The following is a 17,980-nucleotide window of genomic DNA, read 5'->3' as shown; positions in this document are numbered from 1 at the left end:
CAGGATGTCACACTTGGCCACTGGCCTCGCTGGTGTCAGTTGTCTGAGAAACTGAGATAAAGGGAAGCTGAGGGCCCTCAGGGTTTACTGAAGGTCAGTGCTGTCGGGCAGGGTGTGGTTTAAGATTGTGTTACATCAGGATCACTGTGGAAGGGCCCAGGGTGTGTGTGTGTGTGTGTGTGTGTGTATGCTTGTGTGTGTGGTGGAGTATGCACGTGTGTGTATGTGTATGTGTGTGTGTATATGCATTCATATGTAGGGGAGCATGCACATGTGTGTGTGTGTATACATCTGTGGAGGTCAGAGGTCACTGTTGCTGGTCTCCTTCAGCTGCTCTCCACATTCACTTTTTTCATTTCTTGGCCTGAGTCTCTCCCCGAGCTCCCTGATTAGGCTGGGCTGGGTGGCTCTGGAGCACAGGAACTCCTGTCTCCTTCCCATGCCAGGATTGCCGGTGTGTGCCCTGGTGTCTGGCTTCTCATGACCCCGGGTTTGGCAAGGACAAGAAGCCAGTGAGCGAGCGGCTGGCTCTGCTTCCATGGCTGCTCCCTGTCCCTGCTGTCCTCCCCACCCTTCCTGTGGGCTTCTGCTCCAGGTCGGACCCCAGTGTGGGATGCATCCCTAGCAGGAGCAGGGGAGGAGCCAGGACAAACCAACCTCCTTTTAAGGAAGTGACATGGAAGAGCTTGTCCCTTCTGGTAAAGCTTCCACTGTTCCACTGAGAACTTGGTCATGGGACCCCGCTAATTCTTGAGGTGCATTGTCTATTGGCTGTCTGGGTTCTTCTCTGTTCAGATGGAGGTGGAGGATGGTGAGGAACAGCCCCCTCAGCATGAAGGGTCCTGGATGCCAGAGGCTCATTCATAGGCTGCATTTGGCCAGTTGGGATTGGCGGGTTTCAGATCTCAGTCTCCAGCTACTCTTCTGGCACTGTCCTGTCAGAGAGTTGTTTATTGGGCCCCCTTAGGGTAAGCTGTGCAGAGATGCAGGGGGACAGGGCTGGACAAGGTGCAGTCCGGTGCTGCCCCTTGGAACCCTGGGTAATGAAGTTCAAGTACGTTTGATGTAGTGCGAAGAAGAGGGGACTGGGACCGTGGGTTTGTGGTGCAACTGGGAGGACCAGAGTTTGTGTCATCAGTACTCAGGCACCCAGTGGCTCCTGTCTGTAGCCCTGGCGCAGGGCGTGGAGACAGGAGGATACCTGTGGATGGCTGGCCAGCTGACCTCATGGAATCTGTGAGCTCCAGGCTCAGGGAGAGACTCAGTCTCAAAAAAGGTGTCACGTGCGGGGTATGGGCATGTCAGTGCACATCTTTCATTGCTTGGGAAGCAGAGCCTGGCGTATCTCTGTGAGTTCTGGGCCAGCCAAGGTCACACAGTGAGACCCTGTGATTGCAATCAATCAATCAATCAATCAATCATTCAATCAATCAATCAGTCAATCAGTAGATAAATGGGATAACAAATGAATGAAAAGAAAAATAGAAAAACAATGGCACATGATAGAGGAAGAAACTCATTGACCTCTTACCTCCATGTGCTGGAACACACATGTGGGCATACATTCGCATCACACTACACACACACACACACACACACACACACCACGACATGGCATTGACTGTCCAGCTCTTGCTGGAGTAGCACAAGGAGCTTTAAGGTCACACAGCTTCACTGGCCTGTGAGCTTTCAGGGACAAAGACTGTGGGTGCTGGATTGTTCACGGCTGTGGGATTTACATGGGAGACTGAGTGCTGGGGAGATGGAGGAGGTGAGGGAGGAGCTGGGGGATGGAGGAGGTGAGGGAGGAGCTGGGGATGGAGGAGGTGAGGGAGGAGCTGGGCATGGAGGAGGTGAGGGAGGAGCTGGGCATGGAGGAGGTGAGGGAGGAGCTGGGGATGGAGGTGAAAGAAGAGCTGGGGATGGAGGAGGCTGGGAAGGAGCTGGGGGATGGGGGAGGCTGGGGAGGAGCTGGGGGATGGAGGAGGCTGGGGGGGAGCTGGGGGATGGAGGAGGTGAGGGGGGAGCTGGGGATGGAGGAGGTGAGGGAGAAGCTGGGGGATGGAGGAGGTGAGGGAGGAGCTGGGGGATGGAGGAGGTGAGGGAGGAGCTGGGGATGGAGGAGGCTGGGGAGGAGCTGGGGATGGAGGAGGCTGGGGAGGAGCTGGGGGATGAAGGAGGTGAGGGAGGAGCTGAGGATGGAGGAGGCTGGGGAGGAGCTGGGGGATGGAGGAGGTGAGGGAGGAGCTGGGGATGGAGGAGGCTGGGGAGGAGCTGGGGGATGGAGGAGGTGAGGAAGGAGCTGGGGGATGGAGGAGGCTGGGGAGGAGCTGGGGATGGAGGAGGCTGGGGAGGAGCTGGGGATGGAGGAGGCTGGGGAGGAGCTGGGGATGGAGGAGGCTGGGGAGGAGCTGGGGATGGAGGAGGCTGGGGAGGAGCTGGGGATGGAGGAGGCTGGGGAGGAGCTGGTCCCCATCTGCATGGTGAGACACTCACACAGCCTATGACTGCAGCCTGTGTGGTCTGGTGGCTTACACAGCGAGGCAAAGTTTCCATGGTGACTTTGGATATTTGGTTCTGGGTTGTGTGCCTAATGAGTTGTTTGTGGAAAATCTCTAGCAACTGTACAGTAGAAAACAAAACACCCAAGTCTTGCGGTTTTGTTTTTGAGGGACTTAAAGTTTGGAGTGATGGCTGAGCTATTTTTTCTTAAAGAAGCTGGCCTGTGGTTTGTGGCCCTGATGAATGGTGACAACTGCCGTCTGGGTGTGCATGGTTTGCAGAGCACTCACACACACCAGCTGGCCTGGTCTCCCCACCTGTTTCCTGTGCAACTAGACTTTTACGGGAATGTGATGCCTACCGGGCAAAATATTTATGCACTAGAGTAAAACAGCCAGGCCTCAGGCGGAGCTTGGTGGATTTTAACTGTGGAAGCTACGCATTCAGGTTAGCCCCTGAGTCTAATGGGGACACGCTGGGGCTCCGCCTCTCTTCCCCTGGCTTGAGGAGATCAGGTGGCCGGTCCTTCCATTAATTAATTTTGTGTGGGGGAGTGTGCATTGAAGTCGGAGGACAGCTTGTGGGAGTCCCTTCTCTCCTTTCACTGTGTGAGTCCTGGGTGTTGAACCCAGGTTGTCAGGCTTGGCCACAAGCATCTTTCTCTGCTGAGCCATAGTGCCAGCCCTTTCATGTGATAGTAGCAAAGGCGTTTTGGCTGTGGAGCTGTCTGGTCCACGTACTCAGCAGGGTCTCCACGGCACTGCTGTCTCTCTGCCCAGCTGCTGTTCAACTTTAAGTAATAAAATACCAGTCCTCCTCAAAGTCGGCAAAGTATCTGAAGAGCTGTTCTTCCACAGAAGACACACCGGTGACAGATAAGGGACTTAGCACGTTTATCACTTGCTCTGGCTAATTTGCCATCCAGGCCCATGCAGAGGCCAGAAGGCAGACACTGTCCACAGAGTATTTGTGGTATTAGCTCCATGTGGAGAATAGTGCATGTATTCTTGGAATCAGGAATCGGTGAGTCACGGGGTCTGTGCTGTCCACAGGATTCCCCTCAGCAATGCTGAAGAAAGGGACCCACAGGCCGCCTCTACAACAGCAGCCAGACACAAAGACCATACTCTGCACGGAATTTCTAGGGGTCACAAAGTACAAAGATACATGACCTGTGGATGGCTAGCCTCTGGTGGGAGCAGATGTAGATCACCAGTGGACCCAGGGATCCCCTGGGCACACTGGAAGTGTTTTGGGATGGATCGAAGTAACAGACCGTGTGATTATGAAACATCGTACAAGTCAGGCAGGTGAGATGGCTCAGCAGGTACAGGCGTTTGCTGCCAAGCTCGGTGACCTGAGCCCTAGGACCCACATGGTGGAAGGAGAGAACTGACTCCCATGGGTTGTCCTCCGACCCCCATATCCATGCTGTGGCATGTGCATGTATGTACATGCACAAAATAAATAAAATATTAAAACAACAAAAAAAAACAAACCAAAAAGCAAACCTTTCAACCTGCATTTCCATGACTAAGAAACTAGCTCAAAAAACAAACAAACAAACAAACAAACAAAAAAAACCCACCAAAACAAAACAAAAAAACCTGTGAAGAAAAGGAGCTGATGAGAAACACAAATACAAGAGCAGGATAATCTTCTTAAATTGACCCCCACACATAGTTACATTCCATGCAAATTGTCCACATATTTCAAAAGACAGAGACTGTCAAAAAGAACAGGGAAGCAAGGCCCAACTGTGAGCTGCAAGCCAGAAACTCACCCAGGTGGGAAAACATGAGATGCTTAGGCAGCGGACCCCACACAGACACCAGCTGAGAGAAACTTGCAGCAACCTGGTCAGGCTTTAAGGAAAAAAGCAGGAGAACCAAGGCTGTGACATTCATCAAGAAGAGAAGTTTCTCGATGACGGATCCCCTCATCACTGAGGCGCGGGACCCCCCTCCCCCGTGTGTCTAATTGAGCTACAAAACAGACAGGGCAGGTGTCATCAAAAGCACACACGGACAGAGTCGGGATTAAAGTTTGAGAGTTCTGTGAGTTCTGCGTCTCCACCCCAGCAACTTACAGAAAAAAATAGGAGAGGAACTTGGTAACACTGAATCTGGAATATCTAATTGGCACCATTGGTTACTCATCCAGACCCAACGAGCATTTGTCAATCAGTTCTTCCAGTAGCAACACCCATGCATTCTGCTCCCACGTGCACAAAAGACTCAAAAATAGATTATAGGCCGGACAGTCAGGCACAGATCAACAAATCCAGAGAGAACAGAGCCATTTGGTATGCGCTTTCTAGCCACCGAAGAATTAAGCCAGGATCAATACCTGGCGGGCACCTGACATCTCCAAGAACTCAGAAATAAGCAACGTGAACGTAAATAAATTGCAGCGCACAAAACAGGTGTCAGGGAAAATTAAAAAGCCATCTGAATGGGGAGAAAATGAAGGCAGGTACGTCAGGAGCTGTGAGATGCAGTTACATCAGTGCCCAGAGGGAGCTCAGGAACTGCCAAGCTACCTCAGAAAGAATTAAGATCACCCGTGAAACTCCCCAAGCTAGCAAAGGAACAAGGAAGACCAAACCCCATGATGCTTCTGTGAGGGGTCGCGTGGGGCAGACACAGGCCTGTGGGTGTGTGGTATTGGCTCCACAGAGGGTCCAGGATGACTCAGTGAGGGTCAGATGGTCTTGTCACACAACAGTGAACCCTTAGGGACAATATGGGGAACAAGACCTTTGCCTTTTACCCTATCAGTGCAGAGATCAGCCTGAAATGAACACTGGACCTGATGGGAGCTACAGCTAAGGCTTATTTTGTTATTTTAATTGTGTGTGTCTGTACATGGGTCTAAAAGAGGACCTTGGATCCCATGGAACTGGAGTCACAGGTGTTTGTGAGTGCTGGGAAGCGAACCCTGGTCCTCCTCTGTTCTCTTAGCCACTGAGCCATCTCTCCAGCTCTAAAAACCCTGAAACTTCTAAGGAAAAATATAGATGGCCTTGGAGGTATGAGTACTGCAAAGCACAGATTGTCCATCAAGGAAATGATCCATAACATGGAAGTCATCAGCTAAACCAGTGTCAGAAAGACCCCATGATAAACCAAGAGAAGACACAAGAGGGTCCAATTCAGGGAGACAACTGGAGTCTTATAGACCTCTGTTCTTCCAGGCTACGTAAAAAAGCCTTACAGTCGATAACCAGGCAAACAGCCCAGTGAAAAGCTGGACCATTTGATGAGGCGCCTCACAAAAGCAGATGTATTGATCCCAGTCAGCAGGTACGGACGTGTTCAACATCACTGCTCACGAGGGAAGTAAGGGCAAGTTAAAATACAAGATCTGCCCCACACGGCAAGGTGTCTAAAAGTTAGAATAGCCGAAGCGTGGACAGGGTGGAGGAGCAGCTTGAAACATCACACACTGTCAGTGGGAATGTGAGATGACCGGAGCGCTTGGAGCTGTGTGCACGGTTTCCCTGGCTGGGTGACAGAGTTCTCCAGGCGACCGGCGCTCTTAACTCCTCAGTACTTCCCCGTAAGAGATGACAGCACATGTCCTTAAAATGTCCTGGGCGTGGATATTTAAGGTATCTATCATTCATAACAATCCCAAACTGGTGGCAACACAGATGTCCACAAACAAATGATCATCAAATCCCGGGCTATTCCTGCAGCCACAGAAGCTTGGCTGGGGAAAGGCGGAGGACCCACAATGTGGAGTGTGGGAGCAGCCGCTGGGCTAAAGAAAAAAGCAAGCTGCTGAGATGAGACAGCCCGGCTTGGAGGTCAGTGCAGGCCACTGTCTTGTCCCGTGTCACGTGGCCTGTATGGAAGACCCCTAGCTGCCTGGACTCCAGAATCTGTGGATATATTTCTACCTTCTGGGGCTGACGGAAGCTTTTGATATCTATCGTTAGGACAAGGAGTGACAGGCTGTGTGGACTTGTATAAGGCTCACCTACCAGTGCTACCAAGATATGCATTTAATTATGACTTGTGGTGATTTGAATAGGTATGGCTCCCATAGACTTGTGTGTTTGTGTCTTAGTTTGGGTTTCTATCGCTGTGAAGAGACACCATGACCACGGCAACTCTTATAAAGGAAATACATTTCATTGGGGCTGGCTTACAGTTTCAGAGGTTTAGTCCATTATCATCATGGGAGGGACACGGTAGTGTGTCTCTTCACAGCAATAGAAACCCTAACTAAGACATGACATACATCAGAAATGAAAAATGAATTATACCTTGGTTTGTCTTTAAATGGTTATAAAAAAGGAATTCTGGGCCAGGAAGGAGCCCATTGGGTAAAGGTCCTTGCTGACAATTGCCAATAGGAGTTGCGTGTCCCAAACCCACAGGTAGAAGAGAATTAAACCCCACACACGTCCTGCGACCTCCACACGGGCACTCTGCAGACTGACACACACACACACGGAGTAAATGTAAACCATGGAGGTAGCTTGTTCGCTCGCTGCCGTCAGTGGCTGGTGGACTGGATTTTATTCCGTCTGAACCAGCGCTCTGGGGCTCACCTACTGAAAAGTTCCCCCTTCTCCATTTCCTGTCTCGGTCACACGTCACAGCTCAGTGTGTGGGGGGCTCGCTCTCTGAGCTCCCCGCTCCTTCTGCAGGGAGCGCGTCATTGTGTCCTGATTATGCTGCTTTCGTAACGAGCCCTGGTCTCTTACTTCTCCTCCTTCAGAAATGGACTGGCTGCCCTAGATTCTGTGTTGTTTTGTATAATTTGTTTCTTGTTTCTAGATCCTGTGAAAGTCCCCTCGGGGTCCTAATGGGCTCAGACCGACTTTATAATGAAATTTGGCAGATCTTTGAATGTTCTTAATGTTCATTCTTTCTGTTCATAACCACGGGACATATCCCCACTCTGTCGTTTCTCTCTCTGTGTGTGATTTATAATTTTCCCCATAAATGTCTTGTGTGTGTTTTGGAAGATTTTAATTTCAAAGTATTTCAGGTTTTTTATTTTAGTGTAACTAGACTCTTCCCTTTTAATCACTTTTAAAATTGGTGGTGTGTGGAAATGATTTCAAAACACTAATCCTGTACCTGGGGGGCGGGATGCGGGGGAGAGTCTTTTGCTTTTGTTTTAAGGAAGAGATTGATAGCAGGATTTCTGTGTGTGCCTGTCTGGGGCTGTGTGGGAGTGTACATATGGTGTGTGTGGATGTGGATAGGGCTGTGTGCTCAGTGTACGCGAGGCATTTATGTGCATCTCTGGGGCTGTGTGCAGGGGACGTGTGCATGCATGACTGTGTGGGGAGTATGTGTGTGCATGCCTCGGGCTGTGTAGGGAGTACGTATGCATGCATGAGGCTGTGGGGGGATATATGTGCATACATGGGGGCTGTGTGAGGAATATGTGTGTGCATGCATGGGACTGTGTGGGGTATGTGTGCATGCATGGGACTATGTGAAGAGCATGTGTGTGCATGAATAGATGTGTAGGTGGTGTGTATGTGCATGCTAAAGGACCCACACATGCATACTTTAGAGAGGGGTGAATACTGAGGGTAAGTTTTGGCATCTTCTGAAATGGATTCTCCACATACAGAGTTGGCCCTGGGTCCCGGGAAAGTGTGGTGGCTGGAGTCTTGGCTGCTATCAGTCCCTGGATGGTTCCTGCAGTCCTGGATAGCAGTGGGGGGAATCTCTCATACAGCTGATATCTTTGAGGGACAGTGACCCCACTCTCCCTCCCTCTGTAGATCAGAGTCACTTAAGCTGCACTTTTAATGTCGTCTTTAAAATACACCACTGTATCGACGCCTCTTCCCGTTGCTGTAACCAAATGTCGAACAGAACCCGCTGAAGGGAGGCAGGGTTTGCTCCACCCCACCGTTTGAGGGTTCAGTCTATTACGGTGGGGGTGGCATGGTGGCAGGAAGCTTCTGGATGTGGCTGCAGGACCATGAAACTGCTTGCCTACATCTGGGTGGATCAGGAAGTAAGGATGGGGCAGGAAGTGGGTTCTGACTATGAACCTCATGACCCATACCCCAATGGCCACTTCCTCCAGCTGCGCCCCACCCCCTAAAGGACCCACACAGCCCCCAAAGAGCACCGCCAGCTGCAACCAAGAGCTCAAAGACATGATCCTGTGGGGGACATTTCACACCAAAGCATAACTTTCTTCCTGGGCCCCCGTAGGCTCACAGCCATCTCATGATGCCTCTGTGTCCAGTCTCACTTCAAAAGTCTTCTTGTTCCCACGCTGTTTTCAGAAGTCCAAAGTCTCAGCCTGGCCTGGGTGGCACACACCTTTAACCAAAGTACTTGGGAGGCAGAGGCAGGGGGATCTTTGTGAGTTCAGGGCCAGCCTGATGTACACAGAGAATTCCAGGACCCTGTCACAAAAACAAACAAACAAACAAAACCCCCAAAACTCCAAAGTCTCTTCCTAGACTAAAGACAAACTCTTAACTGTAAGTCCATGTAACATTAAAAATATGTTTCTTACTTCCAACATACGTGTGTAGAGTAAATATTCCCATTCCCAAAGGGGGTGGGGGTGATCACGATTGCAAGGCCCTGACTTTTCAACATCCCCCGAGCAACTTTTTTTTTATTTAAAAATTTTGTTTATTCATTTTACATACCAACCACAGGTCCCCCTCTCATCCCTCCTCCTGCTCCCTCCCAGCCTCCCCCCATCCCCCACCCCCTCCTCCAAAAGGCAAAGCATCCCATGGGGAGTCAGCAAAGCCTGGTCCATTCAGATGAGGCAGGACCAAGCCCCTCCCCTTGCATCAGGGGTGGGCAAGGCATCCAACCAGTAACCGCAGCTTTACTCACATTCCTGTCCGTTCCTTGGTGAACTGCTCATCTCTCACACGCTCATCTTTCTGCTCTCTGTCACTAAGCTGAAGAAGTTCGAGCAATAGCCGTACCCTGGCCTAGATGCCATGCTACCCTGAGGTGGCCTCTTTTCCTCACCCCATTTTATTTCAGCCTCCCTCAGGTTTTAGGGACACAGGAAGAAGACAGCCACACTGTTTGCCAGAATGTAATGCTAATGGTTACTAGCCTGCCCCCCCCCCCCCCCCGAGGCAGCTCTTGTCCCAGTGGACATGCTGGGTGTGGCCACTATCTTTGTGTTTTGGGGCATTCCAGCCTTGTGAACATCTCCTGGAATGGCCCATTAAGTTCTGCTAATAGCATTTTAGGGCTTCCCTAGTCCCTAGGTCCAAACTCTTCCAAATTCCTCTGCAAACATGAGGCCTAAGAGTCGCATGGTCAGGTGGTCACAGCCATGACGTCCATCTCCAGCAGCGTTAGTTACTCTAGTGGGTCTCTGTGACCAAATGCACAGCAAGAGAAGGGAAGGGGTTATGCTGATTTATAGTTTGAGGGTTGTGCTGGCCAGTTTTATGTCAGCTTGACACAAGCTAGAAGGGAAACTCCGTCCAGAAAATGCCTCCATTAGATCCAGCTGCAGGGCATTTCTTAATTAGTGATTGATGGGGGAGGGCCCAGCCCACTGTGGGTGATGCCATCCCTGGTCCTGGGTTCTATAAGAAAGCAGGCTGAGCAAGCCATGGGGAGCCAGCCAGTAAGCAGCACCTCTCCATGGCCTCTGCATCAGCTCCTGCCTCCAGGTTCCTGCCCTGGCTGGCTTACAGGTTCAGAGGTTTAGCCCATTATTGTCATGGAGGGAAACATGATGTACAGGCAGACATGGTGCTGGAGAAGGAGCTGAGAGTTTTACATCTGGATCCTCAGGCATCAGGGAGAGGGAGAGAGATAGAGATAGAGATAGAGATAGAGATAGAGATAGAGATAGAGAGAGAGAGAGAGAGAGAGAGAGAGAGAGAGAGAGAGAGAGAGAGAGAGAGAAGGGAGAGAGGGAGAGAGAGAGACAGAGACAGAGAGACAGAGAGACAGAGACTAGGCCTGGCCTGAGCTCCTGAAACCTCAAAGCCCACTCCCAGTGACACACTTCCTCCAGAAAGGCCACACCTCATAGTGCCCCCCCAATCATTCAAATACGAGTCTGTGGGGTCCATTCTTACTCAAACCACCACACCTATGATGTGGAAGCATAGGCCAGATCAATCCTTTCCTTCCCAACTTGCTCTTGATGATCATGGTGTTTCATCATAGCCGCAGTAACCCGGACTCAGATAGGGGTTCAGTCTACCGTGGCCAGGAAGACATAGCATCAAGAGAGCCTTGTAGCTGTGGTGGTTAGAGTCCGAGGCTGCTTGCTCACATCTGGGTCAACAAAACAAAACAAAACAAAACACAAAACAAACAAACAAACAAAAACAAAAAAACAAAGAAGCAAACAAAACAAAAATCATACAAACAAAAAATCCGAGATCAGGCAGTACGTGATGCTCCTAGCAACCCACTTCCTCCAGCCAGGTCCCATCTCCAGAATGTCCCTAAGCTTCCTCAAACAGTGCCACTCGAGCGGGAACATTGGAGCATCTGCAGGGCACTGTGCATCCAATGCCCTAACAGCCACTCTTTTCTTGCAGTATCCGGAGCGTGATGCAGAAGTATCTTGCAGAAAGAAACGAAATAACCTTTGACAAGATTTTCAATCAGAAAATCGGTGAGTTCTGCTTCTTCGTCTGGGTACTGTCATGGCAGTGGCGAGGTCTGGTGATGTCACAGTTTGACCTCTGCATAGAGCCCTTGGTGCTGTGTACCGTGTAGAGCTGAAGAGGGGACCGAGGGAGCCCGATGATTAGCAGTTCCCTTCACCTCTGCATACCCCCCCCCCCCGAAACGCGTCGTGGGAATGAGTTATTTGGAAACAGACAGTTTAAGCTTTAAGGTCATTGGTGGGTGTTTGTCCCGAGTCAGGGTGTAACACCACAACCAGGAGGGGAGAGTGAGGACCGCTCAGCTCCTCCCCAGCAGGTAAAGAACAGCAGGGAAGGTTCCCAGAGCTGCCTCTCTCCAACAGAGCGACGTCACTCAGGAGGTTTCTCCTGTTCACACTGGACGGACACGTCTGTGCCTCAGGAAGACCCCCTCCCCCCCTCACTCCTAACCACCCCCGTTCTCGAGAACGTATCCAGAAGCACCAGGCTTGCTTTCTGTGTCTGAGCTTTTTAGACTGTCTCCTCGAGGGAGGCTCGCCCTGCATGGAGCCTTTGGTCTCTCTGGTCTGGCCACTTTCACTGACATTGAGGCTCGCATTTATTTCGTCCGCTGTTGCATGTGTTAGCATTTCGTTCTCTTTCGGTGGTATGCATGGACTTTACCACACTTTGTTTATCCATTTATTTGGGAGTTGATAGACTGTTGGATTATCTCTACTTTTTGTCCTTTCTGAACAAAGTTGCTGTGACCTGTGAATATTTACAAATCTCTCTCTCTCTCTGTCTTTGTCTCTGTCTGTCTGTCTGTCTCTCTATATCTCTCTGTGTGTGATAGCCATTCATTTTCCTTAGATGTACACCCAAGAGTAGGGTGGCTAGGTTGTGTGGTACATTCACCTTAGACTTTTAAAGAAAGCACCAGACTCCCTTCTAAAGCAGCTGCCCTGATGCCCAGACCTGGTGGGGGGCTCCAGTTCCCCGAGTCCTCAGCGCCTGCTCCTGGCTGTTCTCCTTCTGCCGCAGCCGTCCTGTTGTGGGTTCTATTTCTCATTTCCCTCACAGTTAACGGTACTGAGGGCGTTGGTATAAGTCAGCCACTTCTAGATGGTCTTTGGAGAAATGTCCATTTAAATATCTTCCCCTTTAGAATCGGGTGACCTTTTGTCATTGTCGAAGACATGTTTGGGAATGTGCTCTCGTAGTCAATGCCTTGTTTCCCATTTCACTGGTGGCATTTGGAACCAAGGGGTTTTAATATTAATGAGGTCCAGTTTGTACATGTTCTCTTTGATCATAGCTCAGAGTCATAGCTAAGATGTGTTTGCCCAGTGGGTTCATAATAACTTTCTTCTAAAAGTTACAGTTTTTTTCTCCTTCTATGTTTAGCGTTTGGCTTTGTGGGTTAAGTTTTTTATTCTGTGGTATGCAGCTCTAAATTAGTGAGGTTGGTTTACTTGTATAAGTTATTTTACATTTATTTATTTGTGTGTGGGGTGCACATGACTCACATGAGAGGTCAAAGGACAACTTTTGTTCGGGAGTCGGTTCTCTCCTGCAGTGTGGGTTCTGGGGACTGAACTTGGGCAGTCAGGCTTGGCTGCAGTCCCGTTTTATCAGCTGAGCCCTCTCACCTGCCTCTTCCCCTCTTTCATGATATTTTATTTCCCCCACTAGATTGTCTCTGATAATCTCTGCTGAACATTAACTGTGGAATTGGCTTAGTGTGGCTTCTGACTTTGTTTACCCCGAGTCGGCTTAGGCCAGCAGCGTTCATGCCCCTGGATTTAGAGCAAGGTTTGGAACCGGGAAATAAAAGTCTCCACCATTTTCTGTCTGTTGGTTTTAGGGTTGCTTGGGGGCTGTTCTGGACCCTTTACGTTTCTGTGGGAGGTTTTTTAATAATCGCTTCCAGTTGCCTCTGGGTCTGGGAGAGAGAGCCTTGAATCTGCGCTGCTGGGAGCCACTGTTCTGACCCTGTGAGTGAACAGCCTCTGCTGTGGCTGCTGGGGCAGCGCCGTCTTTTCCCGTCTGGTGCTTCTCAGTGAGCTGATTCCTCAGTCAGGAAACCTCTTCCACAGTGGGGAGTTGGAGCCGGTGGTCTGCCTTTTGATAGCTCATTGCTGGGATTCGGAAATACAATGTGTTCTACAGCTAACTCCTGGGGTCCAAATTAGGTTAGTAGTTCTTGTAAGGTGGGCGCGTGTCTGTGTGTGCAGCTGTGTGTGTGTCTGTATGTATGCACCCCTGTGTGTATGTGTCTGTGTGTGTCTCTCTGTGTATGCGTGTACCTGTGTGTGTCTGTGTGTGTGTGTGTATGTGTGTGTGTATGTGTGTGTATGTGTGGTTCATGTGTGATTTTTTTGTATGTGTCTCTGTGTGTGTGTCTGTGTAGTGTATATGTGCACTGATATGTGTCTTTGTGTACCTGTGTGTGCCTGTGTGTTCATGCTCCTATATGTGTGTGTGTGTGTGTGAGGGTGTGTCTGTGGTTCATGTGTGGTCTTTGTGTGTGTGTGGTACATTTGTGGTATGCGCGTGCATGTAAGTGTGTGTGCATGTAAGGGTGTATATGTGAATTCCTTAGTCTAGTCTATTAACCTATCTGAATAATGGGTTTTACTTCTTTCTTTCTAATCCTGTCTTTATTATTTTTATTTTTTCATTTTACTTCTTAATTATTTTTTAGTGTTTCTCTCACTTGTTTTTAGCATGATTTAAAGTAACATTTATCTAGAAAGAATTCACAAATTGATTCTCGGGGCCTAGGTATAAGAATCGAGTTTCCCATAAGCTTTGATAACAAGAGGGTCTATTTCCTGATTGGGGGGGAAAAAAAGAACATGTGGGCAAAACAGAGACCACCATCCCATCCCAGCCTTTGAAAGAGAGAACATTTCACAGGGCTTGTCCTAGAGATGGAGATGAACTTGGTTCACCCTGGGTCTTACTCTACGAAGTGTGATGACCACATAGAAACACTGGAGCACTAAAAGCTGTAGATAACACCAGTAAGACATTCTCTGGATTGGCGATGTGGTTCAGTGGGTAGGATGCTTGCCTCTAATGCACAAAGCCCTGGGTTCAATCCTCAGCACTGCACAAACTGGGTGAGGTGGTGTACTTCTGTAATGCCAGCACTTGGTGCAGAAGTTCAAGGATATCCTTGACTGCGTAATGAGTTTGAGGCTAGCTTGGGCTACTTGGACCCTGTCTACCAACAGACAAAACAGTGTATAGGATTCACTGTCGTCAGTCTCCATGAGCAAAGCTATCAGTCTGTTTTACAGCCCACCAAATGGTTGTTTTTGAAGTTTTGTGCCTTAAAGCGAAATAGACAAGTAGAATCTTCAGACAGTGACAGCTGGGTGGCCTCTGCCTGGTGGCAACCCAGCATTCGGCATGCGGCCCTAGAGTGGGATCTCTACCTGTGACCATCCTGACCCCCATTCTCCCTGGACTGACCCTGACAGACATCCCAGGTCCCCTCTCCATTCCATCGGCACAGCAAACTGTAGCTCAGAGTCGCCTTCCACCGCAGGAGAGGGAAGACTTAGGGTCCCACTTTGATTTGGCATCAATGGTACTGGCCTTGTGCGGCTTCCACTGAGGGGAGCATTAAGGGCCCCTTTGATCTTCCTGATAGTGGAGATGAACACTCAGCTAAGCTCTGCTAATTGAAGTTTCAGTAGAAAGGGCTAGAGGGCAGCAGGCGGGCGAGCCCTGGGGAGCCTGGGTCAGTTTCTGCCTCCACTAAGGAAGCTGTGCAGAGGGAGACACTAAGGGGAGAGGAGAGCAGTCTTTAGATACTGGCAAGGTGGTTTTAGCAGCTACTCTGTCAGCTTGGGTCAGACAGGGGATCTGCTCCATCCCACAGCCTCCGCACCCTGGGAAGTGGGGACAGACCAGAGGTCTGAGGTGAAAGCCGATGGACGGAAGGTCGTATCTGTCTCCCAAGGAAACTTGCTTGTCTTCCTGTTAAGCTATTACTCAAATTCTAGAAGCAGCCATCGTCATCACCGCTCAGAAGAAGATTCGAGGAAGGTCCATTTTAGTGTGTCATGCATCTGCTACCCTGTGCCTTCTTATCCTTGGACCTGATGCAACACTTGGACACCCTGGGCTCCTGACCTGTGATTCACAGGCTGGAAAAGCTACCTGCATTTTTTTTTTTTTTTTTTTTTTTTGAGACATGGTTTCTCTGTGTAGCTTTGGTGCCTGTCCTGGATCTTGGTCTGTAGATCAGGCTGGCCTGGAACTCTCAAGAGATCCATCTGGCTCTGCCTCCCGAGTGCTGGGATTAAAGGCTTGCACCACCGCCACTGCCTGGCCCTGCATTTTTTTTAAAGGTAGACTTCCCCCTCCCATAAGCAACACTGTCCAGGCTCGGCAGGTAGCCTCGTCCTCAGATCTCGCTGTGGCTCTACTTGTGGTTCACTCCCTAGGGAGCCATGCTGTTTATGTTGCCTCTGCTGCCACTGAGCTAACCTCAGCTATCACCTCTTCTCTCCATATACAGCCAAAATCCGTCTATAGGGGCCGAGGCGGAGGCTCATTTGCAAGAGTGCTGTCCTCCAGTGCACGAAGTCCTGTGTGAACCTGCACATGCACACCCAGCCGTCAGAACACACAGGGCACCCACCCACTCACTCAGTACTGGTAAAACATGCACACGTACAGGAAAGTGTACACACATGTACGCAGCACAACAACACGCTTCCACGCAGAGACTGCACAGCACTCACCAGTGACTGTACATATAATATGTATACGTGTACGCAGTGTAGTGCACACACACACATACACATACACACACACATACTCCTCTGGTTCCTTGCTCTCCACTGTTCTCCACTCAGGACCCCACATTCTGGCAGGTGATTGACACATCTGTCCTCGCCACCTGCCTATCACTGTCCTCGTGCTACTTCTGTAGCCTACACCATTATCCCCTCCCCAAGACATCTCAGCACCTTCCTCACTGGTGGTCCTGTTTTCACTTTTATTCCTAACTGTCCAGACACACCACGCCACACCAGGCTCATGCCCTGGCTCACCAGGACAGAGGTCTGCTGGACTCGGTGACTCAGGCCAGCCAAACAGCCTCCGTGGGTTTGCTCTCCTTGATTTCACTGTTCACCTCTGCTCCCTCCTCGTTGCCCTCCTCCTTTCTCCCGCCTCCCGAGAAATGTCCCCACCTCCATCCTCGGGAGCACTCAGCTCCCAACCTCACTTCTGTGTTTAAAAAACAGCTGTTGTCCCCAACAGCGGCTTCTTCACCTGTGGACGGGGAAGCTGCAGATTGACAACATGCCTAAGTGAGTCACACCTGTGCCGACCTCACGCGGCACTTTCCCTGGTCCACAGTCTCTGGACACGACTGTAGAACTGCCGTTTTTCACAGCGTTTCACGCCGGGAATGATGAGGGGTGGGAAGATGGGGTAGCGATGGGATGACGGGAGGGTGGGGGGGATAGGATGGTGGGGGGATGGGAGGATGGGATGGTGGGGGGATGGGAGGATGGGGATGGGAAGATGGGATGGTGGGAAGATAGGATAGCTATGGGATGACAGGAGGGTGGGAAGATGGGATGGTGGGAGTGGTGTGGTGGGGGGATGGGATGGTGGGGGGGATGAGATGGTGGGGGGATGGGATGGTGGGGGGTGGGAGGATGGGGATGGGAAGATGGGATGGTGGAAAGATAGGATAGCTATGGGATGACAGGAGGGTGGGAAGATGGGATGGTGGGAGTGGTGTGGTGGGGGGATGGGATGGTGGGGGGTGGGAGGATGGGAGGATAAGAGAAGTGTGGACAGAAAGATCCTCACTGTATAAAAATAAATTCAAGAGAAAGTGGCCGCAAAGCAGTCTTCGCCAGGCCGTTCTGCAGAAAGTGCCGTCAGCACAGAGAAAAGGCACAAAGGGCTGGCATGCTGATTTGGCACAAGATGGTGGTTTTTAAAGTATTCCCCACCCCCAACCGATCTCAAAAAAATCTTCTTCTCTCTCCCCAAATGCCTGGACTTGACTGCCACCCAAATTCCCATCCTATTGGCCTAGGATGCAAAGCCTGATCTAATGAATAATTTGGGGCTTGAGACTGCCCTTTTTTTTCCCTCTGGGCTCAGCCACGGAGCCAACTGCCTGGGATGTTTCAGCTTTCGGGGTTCTGAGATAAGGGGCGGGAGGGACTCAGCACTCTTGCTTACCAGTCACCCTAAAGAACTCTAAGCACATCTCACGCTGAAAAGGGACACACAACCCATTTCTTTCTTTTCTGTTTGAGACAGGGTTTCTCTGTGTCACAGCCCTGGCTGTCCTGGAACTCACTCTGTAGACCAGGCTGTCCTCAGACTTCCAGAGATCTGCCTGCCTCTGCCACCTGAGTTCAGGGATTAAAGGTGTGCGCCATCACAGACCTCCAGGCTCACAATCTATTTCTTATAGTGGGAAGATGGGAACTGTGTGGGTGCATGGGTCCAGGTTCCACACAGGTAGGACATCTTATATGAGGGCCTTGGACATCTCAGGATTTGGGTACCTGGTTTTTTTTTTTAAATCTAAGGGACAGTGCCAGTCACTTTTTTAAATTGTCTACAACCCTTGTTTTCTAAAGCATCCATTGGTGCTTATGTGGAGAATGTGGGTTTTGTTTATTGGTGTGTGTGTGTGTGTGTGTGTGTGTGTGTGTGTTGTTCCTTGAGACTACTGGTGAAGGATTTGAATTCCCAGTGTGGAATTTCAGCTTAGCTCAGGGCTGAGTGTTCAGGAGGTGTCTTGGCTCAAATATCCTCAGCTCTGGACTTGCAAGCTGAAATTTTCATGTCTTCTAAAACAATTGCCCACTTTATTAAAATGATTCCCCACAGGCCTTTTGG

General features: G+C 50.2%; 1 protein-coding gene across 1 annotated transcript in view; it reads left to right on the top strand.

Moving 5' to 3' along the window:
- Window positions 1-17,980, top strand: part of Grk3 (G protein-coupled receptor kinase 3) — a 94,913-nt gene that overhangs the window by 13,266 nt on the left and 63,667 nt on the right. Inside the window, exon 2 of the mRNA XM_059249127.1 lies at window positions 11,033-11,109. Within this exon, the coding sequence (XP_059105110.1) occupies window positions 11,033-11,109 (77 nt within the window). The remainder of the gene's footprint in view (window positions 1-11,032; window positions 11,110-17,980) is intronic.

Source organism: Peromyscus eremicus, chromosome 23 (genome assembly GCF_949786415.1).
Source record: "Peromyscus eremicus chromosome 23, PerEre_H2_v1, whole genome shotgun sequence".
Classification (NCBI taxonomy): domain Eukaryota; kingdom Metazoa; phylum Chordata; class Mammalia; order Rodentia; family Cricetidae; genus Peromyscus; species Peromyscus eremicus.
Note: the sequence above shows the minus strand (reverse complement) of the source record. Positions and strands in the feature narration are given on the sequence as shown.